This window comes from Sus scrofa, chromosome 18 (genome assembly GCF_000003025.6).
Source record: "Sus scrofa isolate TJ Tabasco breed Duroc chromosome 18, Sscrofa11.1, whole genome shotgun sequence".
Lineage (NCBI taxonomy): Eukaryota > Metazoa > Chordata > Mammalia > Artiodactyla > Suidae > Sus > Sus scrofa.
Window position 1 is genome coordinate 16,216,162 of NC_010460.4, and position 22,035 is coordinate 16,238,196.

Sequence of the window (22,035 nt, forward strand, 5' to 3'; positions counted from 1 at the left end):
CAGACTCCGTGAGCAAAGGGCATTGATGGCTGAGTGAACTCTGCCATGGGTACAGGACTCAGGGATGGTGACACATTTGCTTCTGTCTGCCATCCTGTAGAAGTGTCTTGGACATATGTAATTGCTAGCCTTTTACTGATCCAGAAGGCGCTGTTAACACTCCCTGTGATAAAGTAGAGGGGTCAGGTTGGAACAAGAGAAATGGAAATAGTAAGCTGCCTGCTTAGATCCGTGTCTGGGAACAAGAGAGATGGAGAAAATGACACGTAGAAATGTGTAATATTAAATGAGGAGACAAAACTACAGAAAGGGATTTCAGAAATAATGCTTTTTTCTTGCCTTTCTCTGTCAGAAATTCAGTCCTTGAAATCCTGATAGTTCATAAGAATAAAAAGTTGAAGAATGAAGAGTATGCTTTAGTTTAACCTCCCTGTGTCTGTCAGGAACCTAGACAATGTAGGAGTCAGAGGAAATCTTAGTTCTGTCCATCCATCCATCTGTCCATCTATCCATCCATCTACCAAACCTGTACGGAACGTCTATGATAACTTGCCAGGCTTTGGCCAAATGGTGATCAGAAGACATACACCCTGCCTTAGAGGGGTTCAGTCTACATATAATACTTTGATTTTATGCTTCTGTTATTTCTTGATACAATTTTGTTCAGTAAAATCTGCGTCTGATTATTTTCTCCTTCTTGTCTCCATCCTGCGATGGATTAATTTTATGTGTCAGCTTGACTGGACTAAAGGATAGCTAGTCAGACGTGACTTTGGAGTGTATCTGTGAGGGTGTTTCCAGGAGGGATGAGCACGGTGGCTTCGGTACACGGAGGAAGGAGATCTGCGCCCACTGGTGGGGTCCTGAGTGGAACAAAAAAGCGAAGGAAGGGCGCATTTTGTCTTGTTGATTTGGGATGTCCGTTTCTCTTGGCCTCAAACATTGAAGCTCCTGGTCTTTGGGCCTTCAGCCTCCAGCTCTTACACCGGTGCCGCTCTCTGTGTTCTCATACCTTTGGCCTTAGACTAGGAGTTACACCATCAGCTCCCCTGGTTCTCAGGCCTTCAGACTGGGGCTGAGTTTCCCCACTGACTTTCCCAGTCCTCTAGTTTGCAGATGGCACACTGTAGGACTTCTTGGCTTGCATAGCTGTGCGAGCCAATTCCAGTAATAAATCTCCTATACAGATGTGTCTATATATCCTATTGGTTCTGTTTTTCTGGAGAATCCAGACTACCACACCCCTAAGCAACACCATTCTGTACAGTTCTTTATAATGCCTCATACATGGGAGTTTCTCCAAAGCTGTTGCTGAGGGCTGTGTGCTGTAGGCTGCTGGGGTCATGAGAGTTTATAGAAGGGAATGGTCAGCGCAGCCTGGCATGGCTTTGCAGAGAAGATGATCAAGGTCGTTGTGTACTAATGAAGGAATGGTTGATAAAAAACCGTCTTGACCATTTATTGGCTGTATGATTTAGCCAATTCGTTTCACTCATATGCCCCTTAGAATTGTCTACTGAAATAATTAGGGGTGATAATTTTGACAGGGTTTTCTTGTTTTACTCTTTCTGTCTGTACTATGCAGTGTTTTGAGGATTTTATTTAGTCCTGATGCTGTTTTGAGAATTAAGCGATATTATAATGTGAAAGAACTTTATAAACTCTCTTAAGTGCTAGACAACTATTATTGTTTATTAGTTTTTCCTTTTAAAAACAGCTTTCCCCAAACCCCTGAATTCAGAGAACTACTATCCCTTTGGTCTGTCTTCCGTCTTGTTGAATTGTCTGTAGAAGCCTAAAGCAGGCAGCCTGGCCTGGATCCAGCATCCAAGACAAGGGTTTATGCTTCTGACCTGTTTCCTGGGACATCTTAGTCATCTGCTGAAACGATTGATCTCATCATTGTAGGAGAGTCTGGAATTTTAACTTTTCAACCATAGCTTAGAATCCAAAGTTCTTAGATGCTAAAGGATGTTTTTAAGATAGGAAAGCTAGCTAAATCACAAGGGAATGATGGAATACAGTTTACTTTGTTCCACATTTTATTCTGTTTTTATTTTTTTTGAGGTTGCGCCTGTGGCATATGGAAGTTCCCAGGCTAGGGGTCGAATCAGAGAACATTTTAATGGTGGCATACTAAACAACATCTCAGTGAAATATCTGAACAAACATTAAAATATTTAAAAATTTGTATATATAAGATTTACATAATGATTTTTCTAAGGTTGGGGATTGTATATAGCAGTCTTTTATTTAGGGTAAAGGACTTAAGCAATGTTAGACTGTAGCAAATGTGAATTTTTTGATGAAAAGACATTGGTACTGAACATAATACTCCCAGTTATATTTTCCCATGTGATAGCAGCACAGTTCTCTTAAATACCAGAATTTCAACCATAGACTGACACTGATAGTTAAAGAAAATAATTTCTGTGGTGAATATAGTTGATAGTTTATTGCTTATTTAAAAGTTGCTTAATCTCTAAAATATACAAACAACTTATACAACAACAAAAAAACCAATAACCCATTTGAAAAATGGATAGGAGACCTGAATAGACATTTCTCCAAAGAAGACATACAGCCGGCCAATTGAAAAAATGCTCAATATCACTAATTATTAGAAAATGGCCGTCATTTACAAGTCACCAAATAACAAATGCTGGAGAGGGTGTGGAGAAAAGGGTACCCTCCTTTCACTGTTGGTGGGAATGTAAATTGGTACAACCACTATGGAAAACAGTATGGGGGTGCCTCAGGAAACCAAGTATAGAACTACTATATGACCCAGCAATCCCATTCCTGGGCATATATCCAGACCAGTCTTTTCATTGAAAAAGACACATGCACCCCTATGTTCATAGCAGCACTATTCACAATAGCCAAGACATGGAAACAACCTAAATGTCCATTGACAGATGAATGAATTAAGAAGATGTGGTGCACATACACAATGGAATGTTACTCAGCCATAAAAAAGAACAAAATAAATCCCTTTGCAGCATCATGGATGGAACTAGAGATTCTCACACTAAGTGAAGGAAGTCAGAAAGAGAAAGACAAATACCAGATGAGATGACTTATATCTGGAACCTAATAATAATAATTCAGCACAAATGAACCTATCTACAGAAGAGAAACAAACTTAAGGATTTGGAGAACAGACTCGTGGTTCCCAAGGGTGAGGGGGAGAGAGTAGAATGGATTGGGAGTTTGGGGTTAGTAGATGTGTAAACTATGGCATTTGGAGTAGATAAGCAGTGAGATCCTGCTGTCTGGCACAGGGAACTGTATACAGTCCCTTGTGATGGAACACGATGGAGGGTAACATGAGCAAAAGAATGTATATGTATGTTTGGGTCACTTTTTCGTATAGCAGAAATTGACAGAACATTGTAAATCAACTCTAATGAAACATTAAAAAAAAAAAAGTTGCTAAGAGAATAGTTCCTAAAAAGTTATCATCACGTGGAAAAAATTTTGTAACCAGGTGTATGAAGGATGTCAACTAGACTTATTGTGATCATTTTTGCAATAAATACAAATATTGAATCATTATTTTATGCATCTGCAACTAATACAATGTTATATGTCAATTATACCTCTATAAAAAGGTGAGAATTCCTAATATCTAATGTGTATCCCAGTTTTCCTCATCTTTCATTGATAATATTTTCCTCTTTTATTTTAGAATAGAGTCACATCCTAAATACAGCTCCACATTACGTAGTTTCAGTGGTTGTTTCTTCTCAGAGATTTTCCATGCATGGCTAACAGTATGCATTGTGTTAATTCTTGCACATCTCTTCTATGTTTTAGAATATGATTTGTTTTTTCATTTTTGCAGTTCACTACTATTTGTGCATTTACTTTAGATGATATTTAGAAAGTGCTGGTGGAAACATAACTGCCATTCAGCACATGTAGACCTCTATTATTCACACCTGGATCCTGTCAGTAGCCCCCTTAATGGTTTCCCCACTGGCAGTCTCCCCTCTTTCTAATCCATCCTATACACCAAGATTAATCTTCCTAAAATACTGTTTTCATTGCACTCAAAAACCTTTAGAGGCCCCCCGATGGCCTTCAGGATGAAGTCCAGACCTTGTAGCCAGACAGTTAAGTCTTCCTGCAGCCCAGCTCCCACTCACTTTCTGGCCCTCTTACTGTAATTTCCTCTTCAACTGAGAGACTGGCCGAGCCCTCCTGTCTTCTCTCCCCTGGACCTCTGTTTGTTGTTCCCCTTTTTTGCGGTGACCTTTGACTCACTCTCCGCCCATCTAAATCCTACTCATCCAGCTTTCAAGGCCCAGGCCAGCTGCTCAGGTCTTTTATTTCCCTTGCAGCATTCTCTGTCCTTATCATACATTATCTTTTACTATGATTGTTTGTTTGTACAGCCTGTGCGCTGCCTTCCACCCCTTTTTGTAAGTTCTTGAAAAACATAGCACTTGTAGACAGGAGTGGATGGTTGCTAGTTTTATGGCTCTGCATGTAAACCGGAGCTTTAGGATTGTGGTTTATGGTCATTGAATGAGAAGCAATTGGCTAGTATCCTACTCTGTCTAGTGTAGTGTCTGGAGGATCTTCATAAAATAGGTCTCATTGAGTGCTTGTTGGATAAAAGAATACATACATAAATAAAAGTTTATTTTGTCCTTCAGATTGGCAAATTATTTTAGCATTTAGCCGAACATAGGGTTTGGTTTATTCAGATGGCTCCAGGGGCGTTTATGGTAGTGAGTCTGCTTAGATAATGCTGTGTACTTAGAGCTGAGCAAGTTCATGGCCAGATCCTTCTGTCAAACAAATTGGAAGAGTTCTCCAAAGTGTTTCAGGAACTCTTTGGAGAATAGTTCAATTAAAAATTTTATGTTGCATTTCATCTCTTGAGGATGCAGCCTACCTCAAGTGACGAAAAGCTCCAGTAGGACAAAAGATAGCTTGTTACAAAGACCAGCTAAATGGTCTTTTTACACCTAATGCAGCCAGTTATCATTTCTTCCTCAATTGTGTCATCATTTCTGCTTGTATTCATCTGACACCAGACAAAAAGAATAAAGAGAAAAGATAGGAGGACTGGGGAGGGAGTTCCTTCAGTGCTTAAACCAGGCTCGTCACACTGCAGGGGCACAGTGTCTGGTTTTAATAATCTCATATGTCATTTATAGCTTATTATTAGTAAAATATAAACCTATTTCTCAGAACTTTTTTTATTTTTGAGAAGATTATGAAATGTCGCTTATGCTCTTCTTTCAGGAAAATAGTCGAGAGGAGTGTTAACTTGCTAAATGTCATTACACTGCTTGTTTTCAGTTTCAGATTAATAGCAGGTGGTAGCCATTTTTCAAAGCAAACAGGCTGTCTTTTTAGTTCAGTTAGAAAAAAAGCACAGATTCTTTACTGTAGCCGGGAATATTCTGTGCAAGGTGACAAATGGCAAGGATCACAAAACACTTTAAAAAATAGAAAAGGTGGCTAATATCAATTTTTAAAGGACCAAGCCAGAGCTTTCAGTAAAATATTTCTTTTACATCCTAAACAAGTTGCACATCTTGATGTTTTTGCTTAACCTATGCATCGGTTACTTTCCGTGTATGTGTTTTCGTGCAGCTCTTCTGGTTTGTGAGCTCTAATGTCTTTGTCCACTTCTGCAGTGCTCCTTTCAGAGAGTAAATGCCCTTGGAAGGGAACTGCATCTCAGAAGCTCTGCAGATGATCACCCAAGCAGATGTATGGTTTTCAGTGTACATTTTGAGGGAGGAGTTGGGGTATTAGGTTTGGAATAATAGTAATTTTTATTTTTGGATTCATTTTTCTTATCACAAGCAGGTTTTTAAGGATATCTGAGATACTGTTTAGTATGCCAACATTAAAATGTGAGTCAAGATAGCCTATATTCTATTCTTAACTCATGACTAACTAGTCATCTTATGAGAGTATAGCTCTCCCGGAATTACATCTTTAACATCTGAAGACCTTAGTTTATAAGGTACATTCAAAAGTGTATGATTTTTTTTCTTCTCCTTTTGTCTTAGTGTTTTTGGTAGCTGGTAAATATGGCATCACATAGCTTTCACGGTTTGTCATTAAGATCATCATTTTACATGCATTGTATTTGCACTTGGTTAACGAGGTGTTTGGGGTAGAGGTCACTTTCCTCTGAGCTGGAGTCTGATCACTTAGCTTCTCAGTCCGAACTGTTGCTAGGCGCTTGCTAGTGTCTGATCAAATGATGGATGAATGAAAATCATACCCACAGGAGGAGGATTCTTAAGCCAGAAAGATAATACATATAATTAAGATGATAGCCATAACCGTAAAGCAGGCAGGGAATCATGTCAAATTGTTAATAATATTCTGACTTCCCAGCAGGCAGAACCGAATCAACATCAGAAGGTTGCTTTTTATTTCTTGGGTTCAAACCTACAGTGGGGTCAGCTTCATGAGCTCTAGTGAGAAGAGGCAGAAACTGTTTTCACAACACAACTCGTCCAGTTGTAAATTTCAGGAAAGTTCCTTATCTGCAGTTGTTTCCTTAACTGTGAAAAATGGATCGGTAAGTAAGCAAGTAAACAAAGTGGGCACAGTGAGGCTTTCTCATGTGATTTCATTGCTGTGTCGTGAGATTTTCCTATTCTGACTATGTAGTTTTACGTCTTTAAAAGGGATAAAGGGCGTTGCAAATCATAAGTTGACATTTTGGTTATGTCCATTTTTGAGTTTCTTGTCAGTAAACTTCTGATAAAAGGGTGCTTAGGGATTCTGAAATTTGTGATTCCAGAATTCTCTGTCTCATATGGTCCTTCCACACCACGGTACAAATAGTGATGAGAACAAAGCTAGGTCGATGCCGCTCAGGCTCAGTGAGTGAGTCAGAGAGGTCTGATTGAGCTTGGCCTCTGTGATGGACAGTCAGGGCTGTCTTTTCATCCCTCTCCAGCCAGCTCAATCCCAGAACTAAAGTGGCTTATTTACATCTTGTCCTGTGTACTCTGCTGCTTTCCAGCTGGATGATTCTTGGTTTGGGTTTACTCTCTTCTCTCAATTCCTTTCTAGGACTTCTTCCCTTCTAGCTTTGTTCACACTTCAGTTTATCATTAGTTAGTCCCATGATCTCATCTCTTAACCTTTTTTTCCTTGGAATAGTAAGCTGGAGGCTTCATACAGAGGCTAAAGATTTTTGTTTTTTGCTTTTTAAGGCCTCATCTGTGGAAGTTCCAAGGCTAGGGGTCGATTTGGAGCTGCAGCTACCAGTCTCTGCCACAGCTACAGCAATGCAGGATCTGAGCTGTGTCTGCAACCTACACCACAGCTCACAGCACAACTGCATCCCCGATCCACTATAAGTGGGGCCAGGGATCAAACCTGCATCCTCATGGATACTAGTTGGATTCATTTCTGCTGAGCCATAGTGTGAATTCCTAGATAAAGAGTTTTTAAAATCCCTGATAGTTAAGTTTGGGGAAAGATGGGATGTCTCGTGAGAGCCAGGCACTCCTGCATACTTTTAAAATTACCAGTGGCCATTGATGAGGATGTTTTAAAATATAATTTTTATCCTTCTTTTCCAGTGTCAGATTTTCTTGGTTTACAGTAGAGTGACATCTGACTTAAGGATTTGGTTTTAACATCAACCCGTGAATTTTATTTGCAAGTTATACCTTAATAAGACTAATTTAAAAAAAAATCTGCTTGTGAAGCAGATTCTCTTTGTTCAGATTTGCTCTTAAGAGTCCAGCATTGCTATTTTTCTGCCCTTATTGGGTCAGTTGGTTTCTTTGGTTGAGCAGTAGATGAAATGCTGGTGTTCATGTAAGGGTTTTGTGAACGGAAACTATCTGGAGTCACTAGCATTTCATTCACTGGGAAGAGTTGGGGCACGTAGGGGATGAGGCAGGCAGAGAGTCGAGCTGGCCAGGCTGACCAGGCTTCCTGTGGATGGGTGGGAACCTGCACACTACTTAAATTTTTCTCTCTCACCTCTTTAACCTGAGTAGTTGGAGTGGTGTAAGCTTAGTGTGCATATGATGTAGTTCTACTGTACTGTTCTGTTTAAAGCACCATAACTGAGATGAGGATGCCCAGTTTTCTGAAGATAGTGTGATTTGGTTAGCAGCAGTGAGTTGAACTCAGGACGTGCCCCAAGTCACCCTTGAGCTTGACCTTTTTGAATCAGCCAGGCAGTATTAGAAGCAGCCCGGCGAACAGCGCTGAGCCTCAAAGAGCAGGTGAAGTCCCTGTCGCTTCACCAATATTTGCAAACCCACCAGTGGTGCCAAGTTAGGCAGAGAGGGAGCCTTGCTGTTTCTGCACAGTGTCTGCCCCTGGCAACCAGGTGTCATGTACACATGGTTATTTCCAAGTGTTGTTTAATGTGTGCTTGCAGCAGCCTAGCGATTTGGCAGCAGAACATATGTGTTTGTTGAATTTCCTCTGGCCTAGCTGACGAGTCGATTCAAAAATGAAGAATAGAAGAAGTGTCCTGGTAAATGTAATGCCTAAAATGCAAGTGTTGAAGGGCTCTTAGGTGTTTTTTAGCCCATCCCTTTACAGTTTCAAAGAAGAACACTCCAAAGGTTGACTTGCCCAAGATCATGAGTTAGCAGCCAATCTAGAATTAAAGCTTTAATTGTCTGATGGCTGTTTTGTAGCTTTTTCTACTGTATAGAATTTCTGGATCAAATTGTATTCCATTGGGGTTTACTCTGCCTGGCCCACACAGGCGAAGCAGTTCTAAAGGGAACTGTCACACGCCAATAGATACAATCTCATTTTTCTTTGTTGGTTTACTTTCTCTTTGAACTAGAAGCTGAAATTCAAGACCTGCTCAAAGTTCCTTGTTGTCCTTCTTTGTTTTGTGTTATGTGGCAAAGAGGATGACATGGCCATGTGCCCTTCAGCTCTCTCTTTTAGGGAGAACCTGCCGTGGAAGGTATGGCAGTGTTGGGATCTCCTGCAGTGGTGACTGACAGAGTGAGGCTTGGGTTCTAGAGCAGGGCCGTTCTGCTTGACACAGAGTCATCTCGTGTGTGGTCTCTGCTCTGGGCCTCCCCATAGGCCTGGCCAGGGTTTTCTCAGAGTAGCACCGTGGTTTCCTCCCTCCCTCCCTCATCTCCCTGTCCTCCCATCGCAGGTGTCAGGCCCACAGCCTCGTGGAAGGCAGTCCCTGTCTTCTGCTCCCTCTCTCCCTTATCCTTCCTGCTGATAAATCTCCTGTACTTCTGATTCTATCTCAGCATCTTCATCCCAGAGGACTTGAACGGATAGGCTACCTGGGTAGATTGGAAGACATTTTAAGGATATTCTGCATTAACTCTTACAGGATATCTTGTAAAAATCTTGCTGTGTTGAGCAGTTGAAAGTAACTATACATGTTTGGTTAGTCATTTTTACATTGTCTTCCCTTAAAGTCAAACAGGCATGAACTATGATCAGGGAGTGATGCTAAGTGCACTGCTGTCAAGAGGCAGGGTTCCCAGAGCCACCTTTCTCCCTGACCTTTGAGAACTCCCTCAGAGTTCCTGCTGTGTGGCACAGTGGGTTAAGGATCTGGTGTTGCCACAGCTGTGGTGTAGGTTGCAGCTGTGACTTGAATTTGATCCCTGGCCTGGGAACTTCCATATGCTGTGGGTGTGGGGAAAAACAAAACAAAACAAATCACCCCCCCCCCGCCCCCGCAAATTCCCTCTGCCCCTCGGTCATAAAGAAACCCAGAGCTTTTTATTTACTCTAAAATGAGCTAGATCATCTCTAGATGGTTTTTATTTTTTGGGCCCCCCCCCCCCTGCGCTTTGGATGTGAAATAGATTGCAAGAGAAAAAAGATTGACTCTGGCCAATTGGTTTCACTAATGTGAACATTAAATCTAAATTTAAACTGAACAAATACAAGTTAATACAAAGAAAAGGAATTGAGAAGTCATTGCAGTAATTGTCTCCCTGTTGTTGTCCAATTTATTTGTCAGATTAGTGACACCAAAATACCTTGGCACCAAAAGTACAGTTTAGCTAGTATAGTATATTTTAACTCTTAACTCTGTGTTAGAGTGCTTCTGAGATGTGTAATCTCCGTGGTAAAACAAGATTCTGTGTACGTGCCTGGAAATGGAAGTATTATTCTCCACATGATGGAATAAGAAGATAGAGGCGTTGCAGTATAATTGCAGCTTAGGTTACATAATGCCTCTCTGCTCTCTCCGCTGTGGTCCAGAGTGGAGACCACTCCACCTTCACATGTAATGGTAACATTCAAGGGTTTCGTCTGTTCTGTAGCTGAATTTTCTAATAAAAGCTCCAAAGCTCCTTCCTGTTCTAAGTTCTTACACTCACACAGTAGTTTTATTGATTTTGGCCTTTTTTTTTTCCTTTTTTTTCACCACGTTTTCCTCTTTCAATTATAAATTGTACCCTTGAAGTTCCTGATCTTCCTAATGACTCTGTGACATGAGTCCTTATTTATGTTATAGAACTTGGGCTTCTGAAACTTTGGTTTCTATGTAGTTGCTAAGTGTAAGGATACACGGTCATTTAGACTTGATGCATGTTTACATTCACCTGGTCCTGGATAGTCTGTGGTCACAAAGGAGCTAAACCTAGTGTCATTAGAGAAGATACAAACTGTGTATTTGAGAATTCTAAAACCCAAACAGTACATGTCACTTGCCTCAGCGTTTATTTACTGTTTCTTATGTGCTGGGCATTGTGATGGGCATTCTTTTTTAAAAAGGCTGTTGGGAGAGGAGCACAGAATTTATGACGCTGAGTTGATGAGGTGATATGTTTCAGCACCTTTCATGTTGAAATATCACGTTGCTTTGTAACATGCAACTTGTAAATCATAATGGAATCATAATATGCCTGTTCTTAGGAATGATCCGTAAAATATTTAACAACAGGACTGGCACCGTCACGGCCCACGCAGAACAAATGGTAAACAGCCAGTACCAGTGCCTGTGAGTTCTGCCTGAAGCAGACATCAGTTACCTGGATTCGAATCTTACATGTTATTTAGGCATTGATTCTGTTTTTACAGGGAGCTGTACAAAGGATAGGACTTAGGAACTTGTTTTATGCTTTTCCTACTTAGTTCAAAAAGAATAAATTAAAATTTCCAGTTTCTTCTCTCACTGGGATGTGATTAACCACATACACGTAAGCAGTCTGGTTGCTTTTCTACATTATCATTTGCAGGCCAACCCTACAAGCAGGTTACAGTGTGACCAGGTCTTTAGCCCTGGTCTGCGGTACATACAGACATTTACTCAGCGAAAAGGTAGTAGCAGGCAGTACAAAGTGGTTCACAACTTGTGCTGGAAAGCTCATTCAAGTCCCCGCCGTTGGTTCCTCTAAGTGCCCTTTGCAGGAAAGGCCCATCTGAGGCAGGTGAGGCTGCTTATAGTTGGCCTCGGACAAGCAGTAATTCTCTTAAATTAGGCCTCCCAGGGGCATTTGGCAGTGTCTGGAAACATGTTCGGTTTTCATAGCTCAGGGAGCTGGTAGTGTTACTGGCATCATAGAAGCCAGGTGTGCTACTAAACGTTCTGCAGTGCACAAGACAGGTTCCCCAGCAAGAAGTCATCTAGCCCCAAAGGTCAGTAGTGCTGCTGACCGTGAGAATCTCTTTCCTAAGGGAATGGCTGGACACAGGACTGTTAGAGATCAAGCCCGAGGCACTGTCCCTAAAATTAGTCACCGGCCTTGTTCTCATAACCTCACATGGTCTCATAACTTGTTCACACAACGGGTGTAGGAGTAGCTTTATAAAATGATAGCTACCCCTTCTATCTTTTTGATAGTTTTCATTTTACTAGTAAGAAGATCTAACATTTGTCCTGCTGGTTAATGAACCAATGTCAGTATTTAAATCTCATTTCCAGCCGTCACTCTGCTAGCAAAACATCACTGTTGATCAACCATGGGTGAGTGAAGCCCTGGTCATAGCCACCTCTACTTGGTGAACTTCCAAATTTGAGTTTTCAGTAAGCATACTTGGCGATCACTTCTGGATGGTGGATTCTAGACTAACAAGCTGGCAGCACCTAGTCTAGAGCCTCATCTGAGTAATATGGACACATAATCTCACACTGTGTATGCTCTGGTACTTTGAAGTCAGTCTCAGGTGCTGTGGCAGATTTGTCTCCCAGAAGCTCTCTCTGTTTCCCTCCTACAAACTCTTCTCCTGAGTGCACTTAGTTTCATTTCAGCTATCGTGTCCTCTGAGTGTTTCCTTTGGGGAAGATAGGGGTAAATCCCTTTTCCTGTCTTAGCCTGAAGTTGAACACAGGGATAGTGGGAATGTAAACATGTATAATACAAGGCTGAGTCAAAGACAGTTACCCTAAGAGACATGTTGGAAAGCTCTGTGAGGTGCCAGAGTGTGAGAGGCAAGGGTATGACATGGCAAAGGCCACATGAAAGAAGAATATTCAGGAGTTTGGGGCATGGATAGGGGTCTGGACTGGGTCTGTGCATGGTCACGTAATTTAGCAGAGTTAAATGGGCATCTGAGTCTTCCAACTCCCCACCAAGTGGATTTCTTAGTATGTCATAGCTCCGGTAAGTTCTGAATTACACTAGAACGCTGCAGAAGTATTTGTGTGGTTTAAAAATGTTCTCTCCAGAGTTGTAGAAGAAAGCTTTTGTATTGTTTCTGATTTCCATCTAGCACTTAATTTTGCTGCTTTTGTCAAGTAGCATGATCTGCAGAAATGTTATGAGAGAACTACTGAAAAAATTTTAAAGCAAAGTGCCAGTAGGTCGCTTTCTGTTCTCAATTTATTGTACCTAACAACCTCCTCACTTCATTGTTGGTTTACTTTTTAATTTTAAAAACCACTCATCTTTGCCTGTGCTCTCTTTTTTCAAAAGCAGAGGCAGATATGCCCCCAAATGGCGGGGGACGTACTCAGTAGGCTCTTTCTAGCACATTATTAGTATGAAGAAGCTGACATGGAGACCAAGGTCTCTAAGCTCTTTTGGGGAAGAAACAAATGGATTTGATCAAATCTTGGTGTGTGAATTTCAGACTTCAGATCAAGAAGTCTCTTGGAAGAATGGGCTTTGTCTTTCATTTCTTGGTCTATATTCAACTTATGTCTGGTCTTATTACTGTGTTAGTGGACATATCATTTCTGTCTGGGGTTTGCTCAGAGCTTAGGTTTAATGCCTCTAAGTAGTCATTGAAAAGTATGCTAAAGTTGGTAATAGGCTGCGCATCTTTCAGGTTCATGTAAATGAATTACCCATTTGAAGGCCACCTTCTGGTGTGGTTTGGAATACGGTGCTTTGTGTCTTAACTCTTTGTTTATTAATGCCACTTGATAAAAGGCTCAGTGAACCCTATGTAATTTCTCATTTGTAACGGAAGTCTAGGATTCGGCTAATTGAGTACATGGCCACTTTAATTATTTTGTAACGGCTGATTGCTATTCACAGTGATCATGTTCTACGGCTTCTCAGTGTAGTGTTACCTTATACGTTTATGGTTCAGCCCCTCTGGATATTTCCAGTCTTTCTGTCTGCTATATGTCAGCGTATAATTTTATTAGGTTCCTGTATGCTCTGCTTTACATGTAGTTCTGATGTGGAATCAAACTCTTTTCCCTGCTCTGATTTGTGTGTGTGAGTTGATAGATGTGTAGAGTAATTTTACCTACCACAGAGTCTCCATATGATTGTAAAAATTGTATCTTTCTCAGTTCATTATATGTATGTTTCAGACTTATTTCGAGATTTAGAATGGTAAGAAATGTAGTTACAGGGATTTCCTATTGAGATTGATTTAGCGTTGTTGCCTTTTCTCAACCCTGGTAATTTTTGGCTTCATGATGTCACCCCATGGAAAATTGAGCTGGTACCTGCTTTGTTTTCTTCCTTGAGCTATTAAAATTGAACACTGACTTTTTAAGGAACTTTGAAAAGCTTTCCCATGGCACAGAACCTTCCCTTACAGGCCTTGTTCTCGATGTGTGAAGTAACAGTGCTGCCTCTGAGCTCAGTGGCTGTGATGTCACTGCGTTCTCCACACGTGCAGCCTGTGCCCCATCTCAGTCCCCGGGAGTAGCCAGGCCTAAGAGCGCTGAGCTACGATGCTAGGTTTTTGCTACGAGGATTTCTCTAGGAATGTGCGCAGAAAGGTATGTGGAAAGCTCCCTTTACATCATGGATACAATCCCCGTTTTTATTTCTGTTGCCTTTATTATATCCTTTGTTGTAAACACCTTCAGGTCTCTTCTGAAAAGAGGCAAGTCTTTAAGGAAATAAATACATGTATACTTCATTTTGAATCTGGCTACCAACACTGAGTTAAAACATCAAAATGTTTACTCGTTGGGTTTCGTGTATCTTGATTTCCTTATTTTCTCGCTCTTGTATGTGGGACGCTCTCGTTTTCCATAATGATCCACTTAGGCACTTTCCAGCATGTTTTCAAGCCCAATCATGTTATCCCAAATCTTACAGGATTTGAAAACTAAGCAGTACACATTTCTTTTCAAGGAGGAATAGCAAACAGGAGACGGGGGAAATGTTTTACATTCATTTTCTCTCCCTAAGAAACAATTCTGCTGTAACAGTGAATATTGTTGTAATCCTCCTTGTTTTCAGTGTTCGTTTACAGTGATTCCATATCTGTTAGAGAGTTAAACATAGAAGTTTTATTCCTTGCAGTCAGTTTACTGTTTTTTCTTAAGTTGCATGTGACTCTCCATCTACTGGAGCTATTAGTTTAGTCAGTGTATTCCAGGCTTATTTAAGTTTCAGGATTCACGTTGTGTGACTTTTCCTCCCAGCATCACATTAACTGTTTCAAAGCAATGTGCTACTGAAGTGCTGTGGCCATGTTTTTTGCTCTAATATTCTCCCCAGTGGATCTCACACTATCGATTCTGTTAGTCTAGGGAGAGATTTGTGATCTTAGCCTGTGGCTGGATGTTGTGAGGTCTTTGGAGGTAGTCCTCTTTTGTGTGCATACCTGACCTTTGGCATATTGCTTTAAAACATTGCAGAGATTACAGCTTAGAAAAATGAATGCGAATATTTCTTTTATTTGCATTGTAATCGACCTCTCAAAATTTGGTTGTCGGCTAGTCCATTTTAGGCTAAAGCAGTATACTTGTAGGACTGAATTCTTAGTGTTTTCTAAATAGCCATAACAGAATGTCCGTTACATTTTCTCTGCTTTAAAAAAATCGCACTGTGCAACTAAATGTAAACAAAAGAAACGTCATTTAGTGAAAATGTTTTAAGAACCATGATGGGGGGAATCGTACATTGAATGGGAGAGAGAATCAAATGCTAATACATTAAGGATTTAGTAAATAAACTAATTTCCATGCTATAAATACCTGTTGAAGTTGATAAAGTATCAATTTGGCTGTTAACAATGACTTAATAGCTCACTGTTTTTAGCTTTTGAATCATGTTATGTTTCCATCTGATAGTCAAGGATAAATATATATTGATATTGATGTTTAAAAATATTTTTTTATTAAAAAAACTACAACTTCATTGTAGAAATTTTGGAAAATAGAAAATAGTCCAAGTGAGAAAAAATGTCCTACTTTGCATACCATATACACTGTTACCATCTTAATATGCATTTACATTGTCTTTGTCTGTATAAGCATGTGCTTAACCTTCTCTGCCCATCCTTTCTGTTCCCCACCGCTATTTCTTAACCAAATTAAGAACTTAGTGTACATGGTAATTTGTGACCATTTCCCCCCCACTTAATAATTTGAGTTTAAAAATATCAATTATTCTATTCAAACATTATTTTTAATAACTGTCAATGTTAGATCATTGTGGCCAGACTGAAATCTTTATAATAAATATCCTATTGTTGGACCATGTCTCATTTACACAAACTTCTGTTGTTCATACTTTTTTGTTGCTTTAATGAATGTTGGGGAGTTCCTGTCATGGCTCAGCAGAATGACTGTGACTAGCATTCATGCAGACACAGGTTCAATCCTTTGCCTCTCTCAGTGGGTTAAGGATGCTGTGTTGCTCTGAGCTGTGGTGTAGGTTGCAGATGTGGCTCGGATCTAGCACTGCTGTGGCTGTGGTGTAGGACCAGCAGCTGTAGCTCCAGTTCAACCCCTAACCTGGGAACTTCCATATACCACGGGTGCTGCCCTAAAAAAGACCAAAAAAAAAAAAAAGTTGGCTGCATTTTCTTAGATATCAAGTTTTGTGTGTTTTTCTTAATATTATTTCCTAGAATTAAATATCTAGACATAAAATTGGCTAACTGATAAGTAGATTAACATAAGTAAAGCTATACACACACATATATCCCTATATTTATATAGCTATTTTCATAAATTGTAATATGCTGTATTTGGATCCACTTAAAATTTTCTGTAAATTCATTCTTTGTGGTAAACAGTTCTATGAGTTTTTGAGAAATGCATGCAGTTGTATAACTACTACCATAATCAAGAAGCAGAATTAAATAATTCCCTCCTTTGTATTTTGACTATAAAGTATATTTATTTTTCATTTGGAAAATAGAAAGAAAGAAAAATAATTAGAAGCCACCCATAAGTCTACCACCCTGTTACAACCTCTGTTGACATTTTGTTGAGTATCCTTCTGGTCTTTTTTTCTCTTCTTCCCTACACACACACAAAAAAGAAAAGATTATAGTCCTTTTTTTTTTTTTTTTCTTCGTGTATTTTGAGCATATTTCAGTAATAACTGCTAGATTGTTTGTTTGTTTGTTTTTTTTTTGTCTCTGTATTTCTAAATAACCTTATTATGACTATCTTGGCATGTTGCCGTAATTACTTAAGTCCTAAAAGAAGAGTGTTTAGATCAGTGCATATGTACAATTTTAAAATTTATTTACATTTTGTTAAATTGATTTTAAAAGTGGTTGTCCCAGTTTACATTCTGACTAGCAGCTTCTTGAAGCGCATGTTTTCCTGTATCTTGGCAATATTATTATTATTTTATATGTTTTTTCAGTTTGATAGATGAATTATAGAATTTTTTATTTTAACTCATTTTATGATTTCTCGGGGGGGGTTGGTGTTGTTAAAATGTGTTTATATTTTTGTGTGACTTGCTAGTTTATGTCATTTGCCTTTTTTTTTTTTTCTTGGCTATTTTTGGGGTTGGGTTTGGGTAGAGGCCTTATTTTTTTCAAGTGCTCTAATGTTAGTAACACTATTCTCACAGATCGGGGATGGTATTTCTTTGCTTATTCGTTTTGTTTAATGTTTTTTATTTTATGGGAATTCTCATAAATCTATTCTCTTGCATTTCCTTTAGTTATATTTTGGGTATGTGTTGAATTTAGTTAGAAAGGTCTTTTCACTTTTTTTGTTTTACTTCTTTTTTTTCAAATTAAAGTATAGTTGATTCACAGTGTTCCTTTACTTTCTCCTGTGCAGCAGTGTGACCCAGCCGTCCATAGACACCCATTTTTTTTTTTTCCAATCAGGTTTTTATCCAATAGACTAGGTACAGTTCCCTGTGCTGTACAACGGGGCCCTACCACCCATCCGTTCTAAATGAAACAGTCTGCAGCTACCATCCGCAAATTCCCCATCACCCTCCCCCTCCCCTCCCCCTTGGCAAACATGAGTCTGCCCTCTGTGTCCATGAACTGTTTTGTAGATAGGTCATTTGTGCCATATTTTAGACTCTACATGTAAGTGATATCCTATGGTGTTTATCCTCTTTGTAACTTACTTCACTTAGTGTGAGAGTCTCTAGTTCCATCCATGTTGCTGCAAATGACATTATTTTGTCATTTTTTATGGCTGAATAGTATTCCATTGTACATATGTACCACTCTTTTCACTTTCGATCATATTATCATGTGTATTTTATTCACACTTGGCTTTATTAAAAATTCTTTCTTCGTTTACTTTTTATTTTTTTCTTATATTCCTGACAGACTGGTAAGGTTTTTACTGTGGTGTATCAAGGAGCATAGATTATGTACTTGCATGTATTTTTGTGCATTTTTATCTAATGTCAATATTTTGTTTTTATTTATTCATAAGCATGCAGCACAAACTTTTCATTGACTTCTACCCAAACTGTAATAGCACATTGACATCTAAGTATGTCCCAAGTTATGCAAGCCCTCTAAGTTTTCTCCCAGTTGCCTACTTTGGTTTACTTTTTAGATGGATTTTATCCATCAGATTTCTCAGTTGACATTAGGGGGGAAAAGGTACTTCTGCTGTTAAATAATGGTTTCTTTGTTTTTAACATGCTGCAGGATATTGAAGTCAAAGTAAGTATGAATAAATATGAAGTATGAAATTTATTCTTATGAATAAGTAGAAAACAATGAGCTACAACAAATATGCAAATGGATTCTCCTAAATTAAGCTGATAGTGACAGTTACTTCCACACTGGTTGAGGCCAGGTAACACTTGATCATGACGCAAAAAAAATACGGCATAAGAGTGGGAAAATCAAAACATACGCTTTGCTAATTTCTTAAAATTCCTAGTCAGTCACGTATTCAGCATTCATTGAACAAACATTATGTTAACTTTTCTAACATGGGGTCATGTAGGAGGGTCTCTTTTCAGGTAAAGCTCACTTAAACATAATAAAGGTAGAAACAGTTTAAGAAATGAATTTTTAAATTTATCTTGAAAAAATCCATTGTCATTTTTTTCAAGAATCAGTATTTTATTACTTGATTTTTAATTTTGTACAAAGAAATCTTATAAATTAGGATACAGTTACTTGATTAAAAAGGAAATAGAATAATACATGTCTGTACGAAGGTTTCACTGGGTAATTTAAGGCTCACAAGCATAAGGTTGATGAACAAAATGTTTTTTTTTTTTTTTTTTTTTTTTGTCTTTTTTTTTTTTGTTGTTGTTGTTGTTGTTGTTATTGTTGCTATTTCTTGGGCCGCTCCCGCGGCATATGGAGGTTCCCAGGCTAGGGGTCTAATCGGAGCTGTAGCCACCGGCCTACGCCAGAGCCACAGCAACACGGGATCCGAGCCGCGTCTGCAACCTACACCACAGCTCACGGCAACGCCGGATCGTTAACCCACTGAGCAAGGGCAGGGACCGAACCCGCAACCTCATGGTTCCTAGTCGGATTCGTTAACCACTGCGCCACGACGGGAACTCCCGATGAACAAAATGTTATAGGCATTTTTGTTGTTGTTCAAGAAAGAAGGTTAATAACCATGTGTCTTATGCCTGGAATATAATCAAAGTTTTATTGTGCAAAATATTAATCCTTGAAATTACTCTTCGAAAGAGAAGTTAAATAAAACTGTCTGTGCTGTATTCTGACATTTCCAAATACATTTGGACAAAGTAGGACACAGCTGTTACAAAAAAACCAAAACAATGCAGACTCATTCTTTACATTTAAATACAGCAATCATCGTCTTATTAATGTTTTTCTATGGCAGAGCCCTAATAGATTGCAAAAATCTTCAGCTTCGTATGCTTATTTCTAATGCGATTTATACTTGACTTTTGCTTTGCTGTTGCTGCTTTTTCTTGATATAGTATATTCTTCATTTCTTTTTTTAGGCTAAGCAGCTGGAAGAAAAAGATCGGGTGATAAAGAAGCAGGATGCATTCTACAAAGAGCAGCTGGCTAGACTGGAGGAGAGGGTATGACTATTCCTTGTTACTGATTCTCTTCTCTTACCACATCTGCAGCGTTCTCATATACTTACTTAAAAATCAATACGCTAGAACTGTAACTGCTTTTCCTAGTTACAAAGTGGCCAGGAACTGAAAAGGCCAAGCAGATAGATCATTCTCGAAGATAATGCTACTTCGACTTCGGTAGTTTTGCATACGGTTCTATTATTGGTTCATTGATGCTTTTTACCACTCAGGAACTCGCCCAGCTATTTTCCCTGCATTGTCTCCAGGTCCAGTAGTAGAGTGCTACTCTTAGCTGTCCCAGACATTGACTGAACTTGAACACGTTCCTAGAAATGGTAGTGCTTTAAAGGATGAATTGTCTTTGTGAAAGCTCAGTTTCACTGCATTGTGGCTAAAAAATGTATGTACCTTTCAAAACTGGTGGACGTGAGCTGAATAGTAGGACTCAGGAGAAGAATTAAGAGGAGTGGAGATAGTACCTTCAGTCTTCATGGCCCTAGAACTTGAGGGAGATGCAAAGGAGGAAGTTAGGCTGAAACAAAAGAAGGCAATGGGCTTAGAATGTGAGTTGCAGCATCCAGGGCCCCTGTTCAGTGAAGTGTATTTGTTGTCTAAAATAATTTCATACGTAGACTATGGGGTTTCAAAGCTAGCTTTTGCTTCTTTTTGATTGAGACACCTTCCCTCCCCCCCCCCCTTTTTTTTTTTGATTGGACCAACTGCTTTATTGAAAGATGAGAGCAGAGCCCCTTCCCCCATGATCCTGGCAGCAATAGCCTCAAGTTCAGGCTCTGATCATCCCACTGTCCTGTAATCTGAGGGCAAGACCCCCAAAATTTGATTGGTTTAGAATAGAATGTTTAATAAGAAAGCAGGGAAAAATAAGAGATTATAAAGCCCAATTCAGTGCAGATATTTATGTGTTAAATGTTTTCATCTGTCTCTGTGTGTCATTGGACTGAGTGTTTCTTGAATATAGGGACTGTTTTCTCATTCTTTAAGCCGGTATCTACCAAATATGTCAGGCCCTGGTAGTGCCAGAGATACACTAATAAAGAAAATGAACCAAATGTCTGTCATTGTGGAGCTTAAATTCGGTTAAAACCCCGTTAACACATGGAATGGCAGATTGTGATACTATGGCAGACAGTAACACGGGGAAAAGGAGTCCCAGGTGTCGGTGTGGGGTCAGGTGGAGAGGGGTCGTCCACTAGGACCCTATTCGGAAAGAGGTCTGTAGCATTGGAGAAGCAAGCCAGCCGCAACCCTGAAGTAGGGTGTGCTTGGTATGTTTGAAAAAGCTAGAGAGGGTGTGAGCAGAGGAGTGTTCTAGCTGCTGTCTTGGGCAAGAGCTGAAGCAGGAGAGGCTTAGTAAGCGGTAATAGCAGTCATTCAGAAATGGGGTGCTGATGGCACGGCCCAGGGTACTAGCAGTGGAGGGAATGAAATGTGGTTGGGTATCTCAGAGGCAGAACTGACCAGATTGGCTGATGGTTTTGTACATGAGGGAAAGAACTCAAAGAAATTCTGAGTCTGTGGCTTTTATAGCTGGAAGCATGGATTTTTCCATAGGGGGAGACTGTTAATATATGGCTGTGTCTCAAGCAGTATCCCAGACTTACCATATCCTAGATCCTCCATCGCTTTGGCTGTGGCGTAGGCCGGCAGCTGTAGCTCCGAGAAAATTTGACCAAGAGGAAATAAACAAGGTCTTATTACCTAGTGACTGCAGCGCGGTAATTCCCTCCCAGGAGTTATTTTAATATCAAGTTGTGCTGCTTTTACATTGAAGTGAGAAATTCATAGTCATTCAAGCAGTTTAGAAGTGTTTTTGAGGCATTTATTCCTATGTTCATAATAGTCCTCACATTCCTTCTCTAGAAAGAAAACAAACCTTTTCTCTGTTTTATCAACTCTTTTGATGGTTATTTCATTAGCCTCTAGATTGCCTGCTTCTGGAACATCCATTGCCCTCCTATGTTCTCTAGGAAAATACGTAGTTTCCCCTAGTCTATTGGCCCTCTGGAAAGGAATGAGAGGCGGGACCAAGGCCCTGTTGTAACAAGGCAGAGTCCAGACTCTCCCAGGATCTTCTAGGACGAAGGACTCCTCCCTCCCCAGGACATCTCAGAGACCTGAGTTCTCTGGTGATTAGTGTGTCTTGCATGTCTAAGTTCTCATTTATGAACTTGAATTGATTTCACTCCACTGATTCTACTTTGCTCTTGGCATTCCTAAGAACCGTGTGGTTTGGCCCAGCCTGAAGAGCTATAAAAGCCCTGGTGGCTTGAGAAGCTAAGGGAGATCAGAGAGCGTAGTTGGATACTGTTACAATGTTCAGGTCAACAGAGTGGTGGGATATATATCGCTTTTACTTACAGGCTTCTCTGGATTTCAGCAGCTATTTGCATACGCACTG

The 22,035-nt window shown here is 39.8% G+C and overlaps 1 protein-coding gene across 7 annotated transcripts in view; it reads left to right on the forward strand.

Moving 5' to 3' along the window:
* The window catches only part of CHCHD3 (coiled-coil-helix-coiled-coil-helix domain containing 3), a 296,388-nt gene that overhangs the window by 163,551 nt on the left and 110,802 nt on the right, over positions 1-22,035 (forward strand). For 4 of the 7 annotated variants that reach the window (XM_021078528.1, XM_021078525.1, XM_021078527.1 and 1 more), the window contains exons 5-6: positions 18,241-18,255; positions 19,533-19,616. In XM_021078528.1, coding sequence (XP_020934187.1) covers positions 18,241-18,255; positions 19,533-19,616 — 99 coding nt within the window. 7 annotated transcript variants of the gene reach the window in all.